Genomic DNA, 23,069 nt, shown 5'->3' with positions numbered 1-23,069 from the left:
AATGTAGATTTTTTTTAACATAACTTCAACTCAAAAATAAAACAATGTAAAACTTTAGCGCCTACAAGTCCACTCAGTCCTATTTCTTGTTCAGCCAATCACTCAGAAAAACAAGTTTGTTTATATTTGCAGGAGATAATGCTGCCCGCTTCGTGTTCAGAATGTCACCTGAAAGTGAGAACAGGCGTTCACATGGCACTGTGAACACAAATGGCACAGCTACCATGAGAACAGGTGTTCACATGGTGACTGGTGTCGCAAGATATTTACATGCCAGATGCGCTGAAGATTCATATGTCCCTTCATGCTTCAACCACCATTCCAGAGGACATGCATCCATACTGATGATGGGTTCTGCTCAATTACAATCCAAAGCAGTGTGGACTGAAGCATGTTCATTTTCATCATCTGAGTCAGATGCCTCAAGCAGAAGGTTGATTTTCTTTTTTGGTGCTTCGGGTTCTGTAGTTTCCGCATTGGAGTCTTGCTCTTGTAAGACTTCTGAAAGCATGGTCCACACCTCGTCCCTTTCATATTTTGGAAGGTACTTCAGATTTTTAAGCCTTGGGTTGAGTGCTGTAGCTATCTTTAGAAATCTCACTTTGGTACCTTCTTTGCGTTTTGTCAAATCTGCAGTGAAAGCGTTCTTAAAAGAAACAACATGTGCCGAGTCATCATCCAAGACTGCTGTAACATGAGATATATGGCAGAATGTGGGTAAAACAGAACCAGAGACATACAATTCTCCCCTCCAAAGGAGTTCAGTCACAAATTTAATTAACGCATAATTTTTTTAATGAGTGTCGTCAGCATGGAAGTGTGTCCTCTGGAATGGTGGTTGAAGCATGAAGGGATGTATGAATGTTTAGCATATCCGGCACATAAATACCTTGCAATACTAGCTACAAAAATCCCATGCAGATGCCTGTACTCACTTTATGGTGACATTGTAAAAGAGAAGTAGGCAGCAGTATCTCCCGTAAATGTAAACAACCTTGCTTTTCTTAGCAATTGGCTGAACAAGAAGTAGGACTGAGTGGACTGGTAGGTTCTAAAGTTTTACATTGTTTTGGTTTTGAGTGTAGTTATGTAACAAAAAAACCCTATATTTGTAAACTGCACTTTCACAATAAAGAAATTGCACTACAGTACTTGTATGTGGTGAATTGAAGAATACGATTTTTTTTTTTTTATCATTTTAAGGTGCAAATATTTGTAATAAAAATAATATAAAGTGAGCATGGTACACTTCATATTCTGTGTTGTAATTGAAATCAATATATTTGAAAATGTAGAAAAACATCCAAAAATATTTAATAAATTTCAATTGGTATCCTATTGTTTAACAGTGAGATTAAAACTGCGATTAATTTTTTTGAGTTAATCACGTGATTTAACTGCGATTAATCAACAGCCCTAATATTTACATTCTCAGGCAGGATGGAAAAACCTCACTGACCCTTCAGGGATAGCTACTATATGCAGTGCATACCCATTCTCTTCATAAGGCAACTTCCTCTACAAATACTGACAGGTTTCAGAGCAGCAGCCGTGTTAGTTTGTATTCGCAAAAAGAAAAGGAGTACTTGTGGCACCTTAGAGACTAACAAATTTATTTGAGCATAAGCTTTCGTGAACTACAGCTCACTTCATCAGATGCATTCAGTGGAAAATACAGTGGGGAGATTTATATACATAGAGAACATGAAACAATGGGTGTTACCATACACACTGTAACCAGAGTGATCACTTAAGGTGAGCTATAACCAGCAGGAGAGCGGGAGGTGGTAGTGGGGGGGGGGGGAGGAGAGACACTTTTTGAAGGTGGGCCATTTCCAGCAGTTGACAAGAACGTCTGAGGAACAGTGGGGGGGGGCGGGGGAATAAACATGGGGAAATAGTTTTACTTTGTGTAATGACCCATCCACTCCCAGGCTCTATTCAAGCCTAAGTTAATTGTATCCAGTTTGCAAATTAATTCCAATTCAGCAGTCTCTCGTTGGAGTCTGGTTTTGAAGTTTTTTTTGTTGAAGAATTGCAACTTTTAGGTCTGTAATCGAGTGACCAAAGAGATTGAAGTGTTCTCCAACTGGTTTTTGAATGTTATAATTCTTGACATCTGATTTGTGTCCATTTATTCTTTTACGTAGAGACTGTCCAGTTTGACCAATGTACATGGCAGAGGGGCATTGCTGGCGCATGGTGGCATATATCACATTGGTAGATGTGCAGCTGAACGAGCCTCTGATAGTGTAGCTGATGTGATTAGGCCCTATGATGGTGTCCCCTGAAGAGATATGTGGACACAGTTGGCAACGGGCTTTGTTGCAAGGATAGGTTCCTGGGTTAGTGGTTCTGTTGTGTGGTTTGTGGTTGCTGGTGAGTATTTGCTTCAGGTTGGGGAGCTGTCTGTAAGCAAGGACTGGCCTGTCTCCCAAGATCTGTGAGAGTGATTGGTCGTCCTTCAGGATAGGTTGTAGATCCTTGATGATGCGTTGGAGAGGTTTTAGTTGGGTGCTGAAGGTGATGGCTAGTGGCGTTCTGTTATTTTCTTCGTTGGGCCTGTTCTGTAGTAGGTGACTTCTGGCTCTGTCAATCTGTTTCTTCACTTCAGGAGGTGGGTATTGTAGTTGTAAGGATGCTTGACAGAGATCTTGTTGGAGAACACTTCAATCTCTTTGGTCACTCGATTACAGACCTAAAAGTTGCAATTCTTCAACAAAAAAACTTCAAAAACAGACTCCAACAAGAGACTGCTGAATTGGAATTAAATTGCAAACTGGATACAATTAACTTAGGCTTGAATAGAGCCTGGGAGTGTATGGGTCGTTACACAAAGTAAAACTATTTCCCCATGTTTATTCCCTCACCCCCACCCCCCACTGTTCCTCAGACGTTCTTGTCAACTGCTGGAAATAGCCCACCTTGATTATCACTATGAAAGGTTGTCTCCACCCCCACCCCCCCGCCGCTCTCCTGTTGGTAATATCTCACCTTAAGAGATCACTCTCCTTACAGTGTGTATGGTAACACCCATTGTTTCATGTTCTCTATGTATATAAATCTCCCCACTATATTTTTCATTGAATGCATCCAATGAAGTGAGCTGTAGCTCATGAAAGCTTATGCTCAAATAAATTTGTTAGTCTCTAAGGTGCCACAAGTCCTCCTTTTCTTTCTACAAATACTGGTTACTCACTGAGACATTTTAAACGCCAGGAGCAGGAAAAGGCTAACAAAGCATGCCAGTCCTTTTCAAATGTCTCATGAAGACTGCCGTCACCTGGGCATATCCCTTTTTAGCTATGAGTATCAGTCCCAAATCCTTTAATGTAGCCTCAATTAAATTCCTCAGACTTAGTATCTGTGCTCTTTTCTGCTGCACCACCTCCAAAATAATAATATTCAGCCTTGGAGACTCCGACACACTCACTGACCTGGGACGACAAAAAAAAACGTATTTTTGCACAGGTATGTAAAACCATTCTCCCAGAAGCATCACAGTCAGGGTGGGCAAGCAGATGCACCCAGGCTACTGACATTTTATAATGATTTACAAGACTGCTATAAGCACTGCACACAATATTCTCTAACAATTCATATACAGTGTAGCACCTCTTGCTTGGTACTTAAACTCTATGCTAATACAAACTTGCTAGTACCTTGTTTATCTTTTTTATTGCTGCTGTGCACTGGGATTCAAATCCTCCTCCTGATCTGGGTGATTAGTGCATTTGAATGCCACCCAATCACTAAAGTGGCAGAAAAACGTGGAATAAAATCAAAACGAAAAGAAGCATCCACCACAAAATTACTGCTCATCACCAGCTACAGGTCTAATTTATGCTCTACATTTGGATGTTACAGCGCAAATAGTCTCTTCACTACTCTAGGAAATATATCAGGGGAGACAAGAAAAATTAAAAAGAAAAGAACGAGGAGTACTTGTGGCACCTTAGAGACTAACAAATTTGTTAGTCTCTAAGTGCCACAAGTACTCCTCAATCTTTTTGCTGATACAGACTAACACGGCTACCCCTCTGAAACAAAAATTAAGCATTTCACAAATCTGAGCTGCAGCAATTACTCAGCTTATGCATGCTAGGAGAACCATCAGAAGAATTCCAGAGAAAAAGGACGGACATGGTGACACCTTCATGTCAAGAGCTCGTAGTGACATTTTGCGTGTGTATGAAGAAAGACCTATTACAGAAGTTTGGAAAGGGGAGAATGGTTGTAATAGCAAAGGAGGAGGAGGAAAGGAACACTTCCTGTAGCATCTTGAACATTCAATAGCCATTTCAGAGATCAATCTTATTTTACCCATCTGTTTGCTTAGAAGATCACGCTGCATCATAATTGCGATTTCTCCCCTCCCTGCTGGATAGCATGGGGAGAGGCACGCCCACTGCACACCTGTTTGAGCTGGTCACCTTTTAGAAGTCTCTAGAAACACAAAGAACTGTCTCTCTCCCTCTTACTCTCCACTTTACCCCTATATTTGCCACTATGCCATTTTTCTACACGTCCCCAGAAGAGCACATTACAAGGAGCTATATACTCACATACATTCATAATTTCCAAAATCAGGTACAAGAAACTGGAGGTGATCTGCCATCCCCGCAAAAATGCAATGGCGCTAGAAAGCTAGTTGTGAGGGAAAGTGCGTAAGTGTTCAGTCAACAAGTATGAAGATCATGTGGCATTTTTTGAGTTTGACATCAAAGAGGATCATTCCAAATAGCTAAACACCAAATCCTCAAGTTTCTTTCAAATTTGACAGCTAAGAAGAAGGTGTGATCCTCACAGGCAGAACACTTCACACTAATGTTTCTTAGCCCTATCTAAGGCATCTTAACCCAGACCACTAGAGTTGTTAAACTGATGCCTTATGTATATAGCGTCTATTTCTTCACAATAAAGTTGCCATTTTGCTGACTGGTGTTGCTGAGGTTCTATTTGTCCCATAGACTCAGAAAAGAAGAAGTTTGGAAAGTTACAAGCAAGTGAAAACAGGGGATTAGAAAGGAAGCATTTATGCCATCTAGCAGTCAGTGCTGCTGCCACTACTGCATTATGAATGTATCTCTTTACATTCAAAATGAAATGAACACACTGCTTTCAAGTATGGTTTTTTTTCCACCTTGTAACATGGCAACAATGAGAAGTGCCACAATGAATATGATAAATATGTTGTGTGGCAAGGTAACTCCTTTGTCTCATCAGACTTAGCACTTCCCCCTCGGGCTGTGGCAGGCCTGGGGTAAATCAGCCCCACTCTGAGCAGTGTTGGTCTTCCCTCTTCTGTGCTCTTTGGCTGTATTTTCAGGGTAGGCCTTGGGGTCGGCCTGCGGGGTGACCCTCCACGAAACAAAAAGGAAACAGTCTCTCAAACACAAAAACAAAGGGGAATACTTTTCCCTGCCTCCTCAGCGGGGTGGGGTGTTGTCCTGTTGCTTGCCCTAGGGTGTCAGTCCTTCCCCGAGCAAACACTCAGGTTTGGCTTCCCCTATGGGAAGGAGCACAACCTCTTACCCTGGAGAAGCCTATTTCCCTGCTGCCACTAGCCTGGCAGCAGCTTGTCTTTCTCTCTCCTCTTCCTCTCACCAGAGGAGGGGTTTTAAAAGGTCTCAGGCAGCTCTTAATTGGATTCAGGTGTCCCTCTTTTCAGCTTGTAGGAAAAGGGGCCTTTAACATTCTAGGGCTAACATATCTTACCTCAAACGGATCTTACGGGAGGGTGGCTCCCCGCCCATCCCACACCCCTGGCCCTCCGGACCTTTTCATCAGGTCCCTGTCCTGTAAGCCCCCTCCCCCCAACCAGCCGTCCCACCTGTATGCCTTGAGCTGGCTGCACGACCTGCAACCAGTTTGCTTCAGAACTGCACATCTGTACACGCTCATGCTCTCTGTCTCTTCATCTTCATGTCCTGCCCCAACACTAAGTGACGGGACCTGTTGCCACCTAGTGAGGGTAAGGAGCTTCGTTGGGCCAGCCTGTATTCTACCCTAGTCCCACGGCCCACCGCGGATATCAGCTGGCGGCTCCTTCACGGAGTTGTGAGCACGGGCGTGTACCGGGTGCGGTTCACTTCCATCCCTGACACCTGTCCCTTTTGTAGCATGAGGGAGACCCTGGCGCATGCCTATCTTGAATGCGCCAGGTTACAGCCCCTATTCCGGCTCCTCCTGGACCTCCTTTTATGTTTTTGGCTACACTTCTCCCCCCCACCTCTTTATATACGCACACTCTATCTGTGGCCCCACAAAGTCGCGGGACCCGCTCGTCAACCTCCTCTTCACGATGACCAAAGTGGCTATCTATAAACCCAGGAAGAGGATGCCAGCTGAGGGGGTTCTCTATCACTGTGGGGCCTATTTCCATTCCTCCCTGTGTTCACGTCTCCAGGCACAGTTCCTGGGTGGCGTCCACTTGCTCCCTTCACACCTTTGACGAGCCTTGGGTGCTGTCCGGGATTCTCTGCTCAGTGTCCCCTTCTTCATCCCTAGTTTTGACCCTTTGACCCTCACACCCATCCTTGTTATTTTTCTGTTGCCCACCGTAATTATTTGAGCCCCAGGTTCAGTGGATGCTCCCTGGAGGCTGCTCCCCACCTCCCGCAACCTAATATGAGCATCTTCTTGCAGCCGTCTGGCCTGACTTTGTCACAGTTGTTAGATGTGTGGTGAGCTCTCTAAATGATCTGAAAATCAAAAAGGAATCATGCAAAAAGTAGAAACATGGATGGATTGCTAAGGAGGATACAAAAGAATAGCACAAGCATATAGGGACAAAAATCAGAAAGACTAAGGCACAAAATTAGTTACATCTAGCAAGGGACATAAAAGGCAATAAGAAGTAGTTCTTTAAATGTATTAGGAGCAAGAGAAAGGAAAGCATAGGTCCTCTACTTGGTCAGGAAGGAGAGCTAATAATTGATGACATCAAGATGGCTGAGGTGTTTAATGCCTATTTTGCTGCAGTCTTCCCTAAAAAGGTTAATGGTGATCAGATACTCAACACAATAAATATTAATCACTAGTGGGAGGGAACGCAAGACAAAATAGGGAAAAAACAAGTTAAAGAATATTTAGCTATCTTAGATGAGTTCAAGTCAGCAAGGCCTGATAAAATTCGTCCTAGGATACTTAAGGAACTAGGTGAAGCCATCTCAGAACGTTAGCAATTTCTTTGAGAACTCAGGGAGGATGGATGAGTCTCAGAGGACTGGAAAATGGCAAATGGAAAACCTATCTTTAAAGAAAGGACAAAGAGGACCCAGAGAATTATAGACTGGACAGCCTAATTTTGATATGTGGAAAGATACTGGAACAAATTAATAAACAATCCATAAGCACCTAGAGGATAAGAGGGTTATAAGGAATAAGCAGCATGGGTTTGTCAAGAACAAATCATGCCAAACCAAATCTAATTTCCTTCTTTGACAAGGTTACTGGCCTATTGGATAGGAGGTAACCAATGCACTTGATATATCTTGATTTTAGTGAGGCTTTAAGGTGGGTGCACAACTGGCTGAAAGAGGCCCAGTTGCATTTCAAGATGAAAAGACCCTTAACTTTATCTTATGCGGTTTGCAGTCTCCCTTTCCCCCTTTTTAAGCCTCCCCATCCTCCTCCACTGGTCTAGTTGGTGTATGATTTTTACTGTCCTTTGTTAATTTTACATTAAGAACATAAGAATGGCCATACTAGTCAAACCAATGGTTGACTGTGTGTTGTGCGAAGAAGTACTTCCTTTGTTTTAAACCTGCTGCCTATTTATTTCATCAGTGACCCTAGTTCTTGTGTTATGACAAAGTGAAGGAATAAATAACACTTTCCTATTCTTTCTCAACAGCATTCATGATTTTATAGAATTCTATACCCCCCCCATCCCTAGTCATCTCTCTTCTATGCTGAACAGTGCCAGTCTTTCTAATCTCTCCTCATACAGAAGCTGTTCTATACTCCTACTCATTTTCATTGCCCTTCTCTGCCCTTTTCCAATTCTAACTTTTTTTTTTTTTTTGAGCGAGGTGACCAGAACGGTATGCAGTATTAAAAGAGTGGGTGTACCAGGTATTTATATAGTGGCATTATATTTTGTTTTATTATCCACCCCTTTCCTAAAAGTACCCAACATTGCTCCCTGTTGCCTTTTTATAACTAGAACAAGTTTTGATGGTAGTCTCCCCACATTAAATACTTTGTCCTTTTCTGTTGTTAGTTTCCCAGGCATTATTGAATTTCAGCCAATGTTTTAACGCATTCTGCATTTCTTTGAAGCCCAATAGCTATTGTACGGCTCTTTCTTCAGAGTCCTGTCAGCATTTCACTCCTGATATCAGTGGTCTCAAACTTCAAATGAATCATATTTGGCTCGATTCCGCTGATTAGCTCCAGATTAGTCACTGGCCTGGTTGATAGCCCATATTCTGCAAATATGAGGAAGCACTGCCTCCTTCCCTAGAGCTCCAACTATTGTTATTACAGTCAGTCCTGGACTAGTTGAAATCCCTTAGGAGTGCTGAGCAGTGGCATTTTTACAGGCTGCCTCTATACGAAAAAAACATTGTGATCTACCTTCCAACTTGCCCATGAGGTCTAGAGCAGCAGACGACCATTAGGGGCTGTTACAATGCCTTTAGGCTGCTAATGGTATCAGGTCTATAAATCTCTTCCAATCCTGCCCGTGCTATTGAGCAACTTATCTAGTGTCTCACAGAGACCGTGGCATGGATTTAGACTAGCTTACAGGATAGAGAAAACAATCAGGGGAAATGGTAGAAATTATGTCACCTCCCTGATCAACGGGAGCCACTTTCATCGACCCTGTTCCAGTCCACTACTAAGACCCCCTGAAGTTGTCCTTGGTTCTGTTAAAACTTCATGCATGCAAGAGATTCTTCCCATGTGGGCTGCACTAAGTGGACATTCCCTAGAATCCTGCCAGATGCCTTGGTCTTTTTCTCAAATGCCTCTTCCTTGCTTTGACACCCAAGGGGCTGTTTGCAATTCTGCTCTGAGTCAGACATCTCAAAAACCATTTTCTTTTCCCCTGCTTTGTGGTTCCCTTTCAATAGCTTGTCAGGCTGATGGTCCTCTGCCTCTTAATCTGTTCATTTAATATCCATCCAGAACAGAGCATTTATCGGCAACGGTGAGATTGAACAGCTCCATACAAATTTCCCTTCCTTGTTTCCACCTTCTTCCATCTTTCTCCTCTATAGCACATGCATTCAGCTTCCCCAGTTTCATCTTCAGCAAATGTGTGAGCCGCTGTAAGTCCTCCTGCAGCTTACATTTCATGCATGTGTAGCCCCCTCCTGATTTTGCCCATCTTCCAGAAACAGCAACACTAAGGGAATGTCTACACTCCAATCAGAGGTGTAACTTAGGCACAGTAGCAATGAAACCAGGGCAGTACACATTTTACAAGCCTGCTTGGGACCTGGGGAATGTACTCAAGCAGCTTGCCCATGCTGCCAAGGCATCATTGCTATCATTATTTGAGCTAACTAGATCAAAGGCAGCTCACGAATGTCTACAGTGCTAGACTCAATCCTCTGATTACAGTGAATGTCTACAGTGCTAGACTCAATCCTCTAATTACAGTGTAAACATACCCTTGGTCGTCTGCATCTGACTGTCTTAGCTCTTTCATTTGCCATTCTAATGTCCTTATTTCTCCTAATTTCTTCCTGTCTAAAATCAGTCAGTGGCCAACTAACTTGATATTCCTTCTTGTCTTGCCTATAAAGAGGAGGGTTATGGGAATTTTTTTCCTAGTTAAAAAAATGCAACAAATAAGGATTTGCCTTACAGTAACAAGCAGAAGAACAAGATGAGCATAGAGGGGGATGAAAACCAGGTTTCCTTCCCCTCTTGTAATACAATTACATACATACACCTGCACACATGGATTCATCATAACTGCACATTTCATCTCTGCAGCACACTTATTTTACTAGCAGCATGAATTTCATCCTGCCATTAGAAAGCCAGGTGATATATTAAGTTACTGATAAAAAAAATTAGAGTATCATGGAGACACATGCAGTATATGAAATTTCCCCAAGAGATGCTCAGATCTAATTGTCAGGGAAGTGCCTGCTTTTCACTCAGTTTTCCACCTGGACTAATGGCGCTCTAAGAAGCAAAGTAACTTGTCCAGAGCTCCAATGCGAAGAAGTGCACGGCTCAGCAGGAAGTTTAACCCAGGATGCTTCTGGTTACAGGTCCCCTGTTGTAGGCTTTAAACTACAGGAGCCCTTTGGGAAAAGGAGGCTCATCTTGAGTCTGTGGTCATACCATTACTCCTTTGTCTGAGCTATGATCTGAGACTATAAAATACCTATAGAAGCTCAGCTGCAGCGTTCTTACCTATCTGCAGAGGGTCTTTGACAGCCCGCATCCGGAATAACTGCTCCCCCCGCTGGAACTCATCCGCACTGCCATTCGCCAAGCAGGAGTACAACCTAAGAAAAGCAAACATAGTTCCTTTTCAAACACAATCTTCACTGGAAAAAAACAGAACTGCATCCCATTCCCAACCTATGGGAGCACTAAGTGTTCACTGCTTTGAATACATAAGGATAGTTTTAGTGAAGAGACATGAAAGAGCACAAACTGAATTTGTTGAATTGGTTATTTGGGTAGGTGAGATATAAGAGATGAGTGACTGCAGTAAAGAGTTCTGCCTCCATAGCACCATCGAGTGAAGATCCACTGTAAGTGGCTCTGTGGTTCTGTATGAGAGAGAGACAGATGTATCATTTAGGAACAGCATCCAGCTGATGCACTGTCAGATCTAGTCATCAGTAATCCATAGTAGTTCTTCTCTATCTTTTGTTTTTGCTACAGATTTGGGGTGAGTGAGTAGGAATGGTTATTTTTGAGATGAGTGGATCAAATCTGAAGTTAGTACTTTAAGGCTTGGGCCAGCAATTTAATATTGGACGTATCTGAAAAAAATATTTGGTTCACAAACTATATGAGCGATTCAAATTCAGCTTTAGATTAAAATTTTAAGATTTTGTTAACGGAATTCTTCACAAAATGTTAAGAGCACTTTTCCTCACTTAAAAATAACATTCATAACAAATTAAGTTTAAAAGGAAATTTATGAACTATTGTTTGTACAGTGCTTTGATCATGTAAAGAGGCATATATATTTTTATGCAGGCTTAATGCAAATCGACTACACAGATTTTATTTTAAATTTTTAAAAAATCAGCTAAGCTGAAGAATGAGAAATTTCATACCTTTCTCAAGAATGGTTCTTCAGGGCTGAGGGATGCAATAGGGATTTAGAATGCAATGGCTCTTTCAAATTTATGGTAGTTGTGATGTTGCTCTGGCAAAAAAGCCAAGTTGTCACTAGTTGCAATTTCAATATTTTGGGCAGTTAATGACTGTCTCCAATTTTGTTAATACAGCGTTCATTATATTTTTTAAACATTTGTACACCATCTTCCTTTTTGGGTCTTAAATAAGTTAGGTTTTGTTGAAAGTCATTCTTGCTTCACTTTTAAAGTGGGGACCATCCTTTTCTGTCATTTTTCTCTAACTCCTTATCTACAAAAATCATTAATCGCTGTCTAACTGATCCTGTGAGTTATTGACATTGACTTTTCACCAGGGATGGCATGGTATTTACCAGAGGCGATTTTCTCCCAGGTAAAATAATGGTTTTTACCTCTTTGGGAAAAACTAGTTAGTCACAGTTTAAGGCATTTTCTATTTTAAAAACTGTTTTGTTAATGAACGCCACATTGTACTTAGTTTAGTTACATAGTCAAATTGTGGTTACACAAGGCAGCAGATTCACAGATTAATTTAGGATTGTAGAAATAAAAATAAAACTGCAGTGGGAGCAATATTAATACACAATTATAATATTGAACATTGGAATGTTCTGGTATATATATTGGCTTGGTATTTTCTCAAGGAAGTTATACATGTCATGACTCATATTTCAATATTTAATCTTATATAAAGAACAGTCAAAAACACTCGATTGTATGAAAACCACAGTGCAGAGTTATAGGCTTGAAGTATTAATCAATCAGAAGCATGCAGAGTTGCAGATTATCACTCCAGGTCCATTTGGGCACACAGCATTCTTTAGCATTCTTTGATGTAGTGGACAGACCGAATCTATTCCTCCGTTTTGAATGGATGTATCCAAAGTTTGAAAAAAATTGTTTTATGCTTACTGGACCCTATGCAATTTTTTCCTCTACTTTCCCGGTTCAAACTGGGTTTAAGCAGATATTTACCGTGCCCTGTCCTAAACCAGTTTTTCCCCAGGAAATTGCCAACCCTGCATGTTACCATAAAGGCTTTAAAGTTAAACCTTCTTCAGAGACTCAGATTAGCTTTACAGGCCCTTTTTCAGTTCCCAGTGTCACTGGTTCCAAATATGTACCATGACTACAGATTCCTTTTTAAGAGTCACCAAAATGCTTAATGAGATTTGCTATCATTGTACCCATTAGGCAAGTTACTGGATGTTTTTTTACAGTCATCACAAACTGAAACTAGCTGCCTGTATTCGTCTACAGCTCTACTGTACACATCTGGGACTACTCCTCCTGTAGGAACCTTCCCCTGTCTGTGAGACATATTTACTCATCTAAGTAGTGAAAGGGGGCCCCTTTCTAAAGGAACTCCCGGAGCACTGCTTTAGCAGAGGGTTCTGGCTACGCACTGAATGCACGTGCTCGCATCCCTCAACTGGAGAGATTTATGGGAAATTCCTGAAGAACCACCAGATAGAAAGATTATTGATCAAATAACCACCATTGATATATTTGAAACCACATAAGAAATCAAACCACTTCTCTGACCCACCCCTATTCTGGCCATCCAGGAGGTCAGTACCTCTCCAATATATAACTAAGACTAGGTCTACACAACTAGCAAAGGTGAGTCTCAGAGCCTGGGTCTACAGACCTGAGCTCATACTACAGCGCTAAAAATGTGTGTATACATTCAGACTTAGGCTGGAGCTTGGACTGTGAAGGCCTAGAGGCGATGGGCTTCAGAGTCCAACCTCCAGACCAAGCCACAACATCTACACAACTGTTTTTAGCACCACAGCACAAACCCAAGTCTTAGTCTCACTGCCACAGACACCCTGAAAGACCTCTACAGGAATTCATGTCTTTTTCAGAATTTCAGATCTGTTAAATCCTGCCTCTTCAGCAACAAATTCAAACTAAGGAAAAACCTACACAAAATGTGCCTAAGATGCAGGCATTAGAATGGTACCAAGAGAGTGAGGGACCCCAATTTGATCCAGGACTCTCCTGTATTGAGATCAATTTGTTTCAAAGCACAAATGCGACCAGAACAGAATATATTACCTGATGTCCTCCTCGTTCTCTGGGAAGCTCCAGAAGGCGATCCGAAGCTGCAGCTGTTCAGGTACGGGGGGGTAGACTTTCTCCACTACCTCGAATGGAATGTGAAACGCAACCTGCTTCGCAGACAGTTCCACCAGTGGAATCACCAAACCATCTAACAGGACAAGCAATATTAGATACAATTACCCATAGGTAGAGCCAAATTAATCAGAGGCTGAAAACAGAAGGAATGGAAGCTACTCCTCTTATTTCTCTCCTCCAATTGGGTTAGCTAAAAGGGAGTGGCAGCATAAGACTTTTCTGGAGAGTCACCTGCCAATCCAATGTCTGTTCCCAGCCCCAGGGCACAGGAGTTGCACACTCTTGTGAACCCACCTGCTTGTGTGTGGAGAGTTCTGTTGGCCCAATAAGGCTTCAATGACCCAGACGTTTTGTTACCTGGACTTGCTGAATCATGCCAGACTTTTTATTGAAAAGGTAACAAATTACTTCACATATTTCTGTAAGAACCCTGTGGGGCGAATCCTGAAGGTTAGGCTTTTTTTCCATTTACCAGATTGGAAATTGCATGTTTTCATTCTGGTATAACCCAAAGAACAGCACAAGCCCCCTCTGCTGCTGAATCAGTTTAAGATACTGCAGAGACTTCACTAATTATACTGCTGTACACACCTGGCTATGATACTCAGTGCTACAAAGGGATGCAGATTTATATTTTAAGGTCTGGGGTTCCCCTCCCAACAGGCTCTTCCATGGCCCCAATGAATCCTAATAAGAGGGCTAGTTTCTCTCATATCTAAAAATCCCAGTCAGTGAAAACATTCTCTTCTCTTCCACCCCAGAAACTTTTAAATGGAGGAAGGATGAGCTTGTGGCTAAAGCAAAGGAAGGGGAGTCAGGAGACCAAGGTTCTAATCCCAGTTTTCAGAGTAACAGCTGTGTTACTCTGAATTTATTGGTTAGTCTCTAAGGTGCCACAAATACTCCTTTTCTTTTTGCGAATCCCAGTTTTGTCAGTCTGTGACCTCGGGCTAGCCTTACTTTCCCCAACTATAAAATGGACATAGTATTTCCTAATTTCCAGGAACACTGCAAGACTAAATTGAAATCTGTAAAGTACTCATAGTTCCTCACACTCCAGGACCTGTATGATTGCATGATACAGGTGTCTCATGGTAACCAGAAAGGAGAAGCTTTCCAAGGGATTCAGCTGCAATACTCTGCCATCTCATGCTCCCCTTTTCCAGAAAATTGGTAAGGAAAAACTGAATTATGATAGGATTTTGTTTATTCCACACAAAATACTACCGAATTGTGACTGGTATTAAGTGCAGATACACAGACATTAATTTATTAGTGCAGAGTTTACTTTTACCAGTACCACTGGGAATACGGTACTAGTGAATTTATCAGGAGGTCCTAGATCACCAGCTTCCCAATCCACACCAACTCCCCTACTGCTCTCCCTCCATCCTCTTCTTTAATCTGTAGAAGGGAATTGGTTATATAATTTAAGATCCCTCCCTTTCACATATCAACCACATCAAAATAATTACTAAACTGGACTACACTCCGTAGCCTCCTTTGCTCTATTCATCTCTGATGGGCTGGCTGGGAACAAAGCCTTTTCTTTTTACAAAACAGCTCCTGATACTCCAGCCAAACACTACTCACAAATGGTGAGTTGAGCTTTCAGGTCCAGACTGTAGACAATGGAGAGAAGCCACACGGGCATGAAATTAGCTGATCTCCAGTCATATTAATCATTCATTAATATTAGAGTGTCCAGCGGTCCCAACCAGGATCAGGGCAGGATTGTGCTGGACACTTTACAAACACATCATAAGAGAGTCCCTGCCTCAAAGAGTTTACAATGCTTCATATGCAGGAAAGACTCTCTCTCAACTCATCAGTAAGGCCAATTCACAATGGCTAGCTTGTGGGGCAGACAAGGACTGGCTGGCACTTTATAAGAAATGTTACGAACCATTGAATGAAATACTTGAGGCAGGGATCCCGTGGGAGAAAAATATTATGTGATCATTAATGCTCTACTTAACTTGTGATATTCTGGAAATTACAGATGCCACAACATTAGGTTTCCACCACAATTTTGACAGAAGGGGGCCCCATGCTCAGCCCCGGGTGGCCGACAGCAGAAAATCGCAGAATGGACTTTATTACCGCAAATAATAAGGTCCGTTATTACTTTTCCACAATTTTCCATGACTTGTCCACAGCTTAGCTGCAATTTTTTGACAGTCATCCTGCAATTCAAGTAGGGACATAGCAATCACATAATTAAAAACTGTATCATAATGCATATGCAGAAGGCGGCTGACCTATGGTTGCCTGTGAAACCTTAACTCAGGCATTCCCTAACTTTTGAGTTCTCAACTTTCAAATTAAATAACTTTCTTTTAACCTATTTAATGTAATATTATTTATATTGTGACAGGGTCAGGCCAGATGGCTATAGGAGAGTAATAGAAGGCAGATATATAAACCCCAGGTTAAGTAGGTCCCTTTTCCCTGGGTAAGTAACAGGGAAGGTTCCAGAACAATCAGGAACCTTCTGGAGACAATTAAGACAGGCTGATTAGAACAACTGCAGCCAATCAAGAAGCTGCTAGAATCAATTAAGGGTGGCTAATCAGGACAGGTGTCTTTAAAAAGGAGCTCACTTCAGTTTGTGGTGTGCATGTGAGGAGCTGGGAGCAAGAGGCACTAGGAGCCGAGAGTGAGAACGCGGACTGTTGGAGGACTGAGGTGTACAAGCATTATCAGACACCAGGAGGAAGGTCCTATGGTGAGGATAAAGAAGGTGTTGGGAGAAGGCCATGGGGAAATAGCCCAGGGAATTGTAGCTCTCACATAACTGTTCCAGGAGGCACTCTAGACAGCTGCATTCCACAGGGCCCTGGGCTGGAACCCAGAGTAGAGGGCACACCTGGGTTCCCCCCAACTCCTGGTCAGACACAGGAAGAGTCGACCTGGACTGTGAATTCAGAAAAACGGCCAAGCTGAGGGCTGCCGTGAAGCTCCAAGGCGAGCAAATCCGCCAATAAGCACAAGACCCACCAAGGTAGAGCAGGAACTTTGTCACTATATATATATATATATATATATATATACACACACACACACACACACAAAGGGCTGTCAACTGTTTAAAAAAATTAATCGCAATTAATTGCACTGTTAAACAATAATAGAATATCAATTTAAATGTATTATAAATATTTTGGATGTTTTTCTACATTTTCAAATATATTGATTTCAATTACAACACAGAATACAAAATGTAGAGTGCTCACTTTATATTCACATTTTTATTACAAATATTTGCACTGTAAAATCAAAGCATGAAGAGGCATATGAATGTTTAGTTTATCTGGCACGTAAATATCTTGCAATGCCAGCTACAACAAACACCATGAGAACGCCAGTTCTCCCTTTCAGGTGACAATGTAAATAAGGAGCAGGCAGCATTATCTCCCGTAACTGTAAACACTGTTTGTCTTAGAGTTTGGCTGAACAAGAAGGAGGACTGAGTGGACTTGAAGGCTCTAAAGTTTTACATTGCTTTATTTTTGAGTTGCAGTTATGTAAAAAAAATTCTACATTTGTAAGTTGCACTTTCACAATAAAGAGATTGCACTACGGTTCTTGTATAAGGTGAACTGAAAAATACTACTACTTTTGTTTCTTTTTTACAGTGCAAATATTTTTAATAAAAATAATATAAAGTGAGCACTCTACACTTTGTATTCTGTGTTGTAATTGAAATCAATATATTTGCAAATGAAGAAAAACATACAAAAGTATTTATAATAAATTTAAACTGGTATTTTATTATTGTTTAACAGTGTGGTTAAAACTGTGATTAATCATGATTTTTTTTTAATCAAGTTAATTTGTTTTGAGTTAATCACTTGAGTTAACTGTGATTAATTGACAGCCCTAATAAATACACATCAGTGTATGGTTTTAGTCCTCTCACTGCCACCTCTCTTTACATTGTTCATTCGTAAATGAAGGGGCATAGTGCCTCTGCACACATCTGTACAGCACTCAACACAATGGAACCCTGATCCTGACTGGGAGCACTTGGTGCTAGGGGAATACAAACATTAAATAATTACCCAAGAACAGAAGTGCCTTATGAAGGGGACGAGCAATGCAGTCAGATACATTTTATATATGTAGATCAGCCCATACATTTTTTAGCAAAAAGAAAAGGAGTACTTGTGGCACCTTAGAGACTAGCCAATTTATCTGAGCATGAGCTTTCGTGAGCTACAGCTCATAAGTGAGCTGTAGCTCACGAAAGCTCATGCTCAAATAAATTGGTTAGTCTCTAAGGTGCCACAAGTACTCCTTTTCTTTTTGCGAATACAGACTAACACGGCTGTTACTCTGAAACCTACATTTTTTAGCTATCAGATTAAGGGAATCTTATCCCACAACTACTCAGGGTGGCAGGGATCCAGCCTACCCTGCACTCTTGAAACTGCAGCCCTGGGCCCTAAAACCAGAGATACTGGAATGGACTTATCTCCAAGCATCCCACTGCTTTGCTAAGACCCACTTCCATCCCCACACTGGGACAGTGGCCCTGGTCAGACACTGCCCACCTCACCCCCACCTCCTACCCCTGCCAAAGCCTTCTTTGTCCAGTGCCTAATTAATACAGTTTCAGATATTCCATGTTTTATGTCTCTTAATCTCCCTAACCAGCTTTTAAACCTCTGCTGGCAGGCAGAATGTAAACCAATCCAGCCCCAGTCTCTCCCTGCCCACCAGCCTCCAGGCAACATTTCAAAGGAAAACCCAAGCACTGATGTCACCAAGCGCTTTCCCTCACTCTGCCCAGAGACAGTCCTCCAGTCAGAACAGTCGGCACTCTTAACTTGAGAGGATGGGATAGGATGAGATGAAAATGCATGCAGCAGAACAGCCAAGATCTCCCCCAACACAAACAGGCCTGTCAAATTGAGGGATTACATGAACACAGATGGAAAGAGCGTACACAGCTTTCAAACATCTACATTTCTGATCATCTGATTACACTGAAATTACTAGACATGCTAAGCAGCAGTCCCTTTGATTAGAGGGGCAGTTAATGGAGTCAGTCCTTTACAGACTAGCATTGTTTTTCCAACACCAGAGGGATGTGAAACATTGACCTTTAATCTGCCTTGAAAAGGGGGTGTCCCTATTTTGTGGTGCATTAATCCCATAGTTAAATCCAAAAGATCTAAGCATAACTGAATTACAAACGAAAGAGGGTGTCCCTTCCTTTACAGTTAACAGTGAAACCAGAGTTTGGAGGAGGAAAGACTAGACCCATTCTCATTTTCCGTCAAGTGCTTTCTACCATCTGCAACTGTCTGGCCATCAAAACCCCATGGCCATTTTATTTGTGAGACAGGATGAAATTTTAAAATCACATTTGTTACTACACTAGGTAACAATGCAGGCACAAATTAACGCCTAAGATTACTATAACAAATATTTTTTTAAAATCATCCCTTTGTCCTTTCAACAGCACTTTGTTTTGAGTCAGTTTTCCCTGTTTGTCTGGGTCTTTCACACAATGCCAGAGGAGAAGAAAAGATCTAAAAACTTTGAAATGTGATTGTGAAACTGGAAAAGCTGACAAAGGGATCTGGGGGCACGTGAAGTATCTGAAACAATGTTTAATTATAGGTTTCAGAGTAGCAGCCGTGTTAGTCTGTATTTGCAAAAAGAAAATGAGTACTTGTGGCACCTTAGAGACTAACAAATTTTAACTTTTCATTAGTATTTTCAAAAAACTTGTTTAGATAGCAAGTTGAAGCTGTCTCTCTCTAAGTGAATTTTTAGTGCTGGTGACAAAAACTGAACTGAGTCTCAGTGAAGGCAGTGAATGAGTGCCAGTTATTATGGTGGTTTATGTGATGTGCATATCTACCCACTGGGAGTAGGAATGAGACCATGGCATGGATTCACAGGATCGATGCTGTGTCCCCAGCTTTGGAATAGTCTCTTGGGGCAGCTCCTTCAGAGTGCTCAACCCCCAGGGGATCTCATTCTTTCTTCAGGGTAGGCCACAGATCCTTAACATCTCCTGAGACCGATGGCTTGTCTACACTTAAAAGGCTAACCGATGTAGTTAAACCGATCTAATTTTCTAATGTAGACCAGGTCTGAACCTCTGGGCTTCAGCACTCCTGCTTCACACCGTGAGCTCTGCTCAGTGTGTCCAACTGAGACAGACTCCTAGTAGAGACTTGCACACTCTTCAGTGACTAATGTTCCTCACCCAGTATTTGCAGTGGCACTCAAACAGCTTTTCAAAACAGTAGGGCTTATTAGTCAATTGGCACACAGCATAGGAAATCCTTAGGTTAACAGAGAAATGAAAGTTAAAGCATAGACCATTCTGGTCAGCCCAGAGTCCCAGCCAAATTGTAGTGAATTCCACTTTCAGGCTCTGTCTCTCTCAGACCTTCTTAGGACATATCTACACTTAAAATGCTACATTGGCGCAGCTGCATGGATTCAGCCATGCGTCTGTAGTGCTTTAAGGAAGACGCTGTAAGCCAACAGGAGTGAGTTCTCCCGTCAGCCTAGTTAAACCACTTCCCCGAGAGGCTGCAACTATGTCGGCGGGAGAAGCTCTCCTGCCAACATGCTGCTGTCTACACAAGGGGTTAGGTCAGTCTAACTGCATCACTCAGGGGTATGGATTTTTGTACATCCCTGGGCGATGTAGTTATACAGATATAGGTCTGCAGTGTAGACCTGAGCTTAGTTCTTCCAGAGCCAATTTAGCCCCCATGTCACACCTTCCAGTTCTTTGTTCTTGAGCTGGGGTCTCTGCTTAGCTTCCGTGCTGAGTGTGTCACTCCATTAGTCACTGGAGCTTGCATTGTCTCTCTGGATCCCTTGTAGATCTGAGTCTGTTTCAGCCTGTTCCATAATGACTCTATGGCATGGTCAACACCAGAAAATTTACAGTCGGCTTAACTACATTGCTCAGGGGTGTGAAAAATCCACCCCCCTGAATGGCATAGTTAAGTCAACCTAACCACCAGTATAGACAGCACTAGGTCGATGAGAGAATTCTCCCGTCACCCTAGCTACCACCTCTCAGGGAGGTAGATTATCTACACTTACAAAGGAACCCCTTCCATCAGTGTATGTAGCGTCTACATTTCAATTGTTGACAAGCCTTATTTATTCCATCCAGACAGAGAGGACAGACAGATGGACACACACCCTTATGTCTCTCTGCCTTCCCTGAGAGCAAACTCAGTCCTTTTCCCCCACTGAGAAGCCATGAAACATACAGGGGAAACAGAGGCACACACAGGACTCAAAATACTACAGAAAATTCCCACTTTATTATAGACCACCGCCCCATTTCACAACGATCAAATGGTAGCAACTTAGGGTATGTCTACACTGCAATAAAACACCTGTGACTGGCCTGTGTCAGCTGACTCAGGCTCGCAGGGCACAGGCTGCGGGGCTATAAAACTGCAGTGTATATGTCTGGGCTTGGGCTGAGCCTGGGCTCTGGGACACTGTGAGGGTTGAGGTTCCCAGAGATTGGGCTCCAGTCTAAACCCGGACGTCTACACCACAGTTTTATAGCCAAGCAGCCAGAGCCCAAGTCAGCTGACATGGCCAGCCACGGGTGTTTTGCTTTAGTGCAGACATACCCTTAAAATCGCTGCTTAGCTTTGGGAGGATTTAAATGAGAGACTGAGAAGTGCTCTCTACTCTATATCCTGACTCACCAGTCCCCCAAAACACTGACACAATCACCATCCTATTGCAAAGGGACAGACAGCATGGCAGAGCCTGGATTTCGGGGCTCACAACGGCAGGGCCCCTCATTTTGAGAAACCTACAAATGTGAAGGTCAATCTCAACTTGTGTTTTTATAAATGATTCAAATGATTTGCTTTGCAAAGATCACTTTAAAAGTGTAAGCCTTTAAAACCCAGTGGCCAGGGCTGAAAGTCTGTCACTGATTTTTCTAATGGTCATGTCTCCTCCCTCAAGTTTACTCTAAAGTGAAATTTCCTTGTTTTTGTTTATTTAACATGTGAATGAGCCAGGCTGCCATGAGATTCTAGCATCTCTCTGTCAACAAGACAGGTTTACTCTCTCATGGCTGGGAAATCAAATCTTCACAGACAATACTGATTATTGCCTCAGGGTCATCCTTTGACAACAGAGCCCCAGACATAGTCATCACCACAGAGAGCTTGCATATACAACATCTCTTTTAAAGAGAGTCTTCATTTTGTCAAAGGACAAAGCGTAAGCACTACTGACAATTAAATACATCACACTAAGCAAAACATTGGCCTACATCATTCCCACACTTGATCACCACTGGGATACAGCAATAAGGTGACTATGAAGAATTACGGCTGAAATGCCAGTTCACAAAAAGTGTGGGAAAACATGTAAAATCATGCATGGCTATGAAAAACCTGGAGTGTAGGCACTATTGTCAGTTAGAAAAAAAGTTAACAGCAGTTGCACAAAGCACAACACTAGTCCATGGGATGCTCAAGTATCCCCCCCAGTACAGAAAAATCCCAGAGCGGAGCATGATTGGGAATGTAGGCTGTCCCAATGCTTTAGAATGCTCCTCAGTCCCAAGTCAACCACGGAGGGGGAAACTGAGGCAGAGAGATTAAGTGACTTGCCAACCTCACACAGGAAATCTGTGGCAGAGCCAGGTATCGAACCGAGTCCCAGTCCAGTACCTTACCCAAAAGACCATCCTTCCTCCTCCAGTTTTCCAGGGAATTCTATATACTGACCTCAGACACATAGACCTGGCCTTATCCCTGCCCATCCAGCTCACTTTTTCCATGGCTATTTGATCCCCTGCCTCCTCATCTTTGAACAGCAGAGTTTTCTTGACTTACACCTATCCCTGACACAGATCCAACCCTTTCACTATTAGCTGAAACACCAAGACTCTGAAGTACAGAGACCTGAGCCAAAATTAGTAGATGCCTCCAGAGAGTCCTTGTTTAAGTGACTTGCCAAACATCACATAGAGAGTAAAAGATAAAGCTATCTTCCTGGCTCCCAGTCCATTGTCTTAATCATTGTCCATTGCATTGTAAGTAAGAGAGCAGTATGACTGCTCAGAGCTCTGAGACTGCAGAAAAACCTGAGAGTCTCTGGATTAAGTTTAGAAGTGTGAGCAACAAGGGTGTTGTCGTGGTGGGAGTCTGCTATAGACCACCGGACCAGGGGGATGAGGTAGACAAGGCTTTCTTCCGGCAACTCACAGAAGTTACTAGATCACAGGCCCTGGTTCTCATGGGAGACTTCAATCACCCTGATATCTGCTGGGAGAGCAATACAGCGGTGCACAGACAATCCAGGAAGTTTTTGGAAAGTGTAGGGGACAATTTCCTGGTGCAAGTGCTGGAGGAACCAACTAGGGGCGGAGTTCTTCTTGACCTGCTGCTCACAAACCGGGAAGAATTAGTAGGGGAAGCAAAAGTGGATGGGAACCTGGGAGGCAGTGACCATGAGATGGTCAAGTTCAGGATCCTGACACAAGGAAGAAAGGAGAGCAGCAGAATACGGACCCTGGACTTCAGAAAAGCAGACTTTGACAACCTCAGGGAACTGATGGGAAGGATCCCCTGGGAGAATATCATGAGGGGGAAA

At 42.5% G+C, this 23,069-nt stretch overlaps 1 protein-coding gene across 4 annotated transcripts in view; it reads right to left on the bottom strand.

Annotated features, from left to right (window-relative positions):
• ZSWIM8 (zinc finger SWIM-type containing 8) overlaps window positions 1-23,069 on the bottom strand; it is a 135,055-nt gene that overhangs the window by 57,865 nt on the left and 54,121 nt on the right. For 2 of the 4 annotated variants that reach the window (XM_077821281.1, XM_077821280.1), the window contains exons 2-3: window positions 13,371-13,524; window positions 10,384-10,478 (exon numbers count right to left, since the gene is read on the bottom strand). In XM_077821281.1, coding sequence (XP_077677407.1) covers window positions 10,384-10,478; window positions 13,371-13,524 — 249 coding nt within the window. Of the gene's footprint in view, window positions 1-3,662; window positions 3,753-10,383; window positions 10,481-13,370; window positions 13,525-23,069 lie in introns of those variants that run through there. The other 2 variants (XM_077821283.1, XM_077821282.1) reach the window with 2 other exon arrangements.

The sequence above is a fragment of the Eretmochelys imbricata genome, chromosome 7 (assembly GCF_965152235.1).
Source record: "Eretmochelys imbricata isolate rEreImb1 chromosome 7, rEreImb1.hap1, whole genome shotgun sequence".
NCBI classification, from domain to species: domain Eukaryota; kingdom Metazoa; phylum Chordata; order Testudines; family Cheloniidae; genus Eretmochelys; species Eretmochelys imbricata.
The sequence above is the reverse complement of the archived record's forward strand: the minus strand, read 5'-3'. Positions and strand labels throughout refer to the sequence as shown.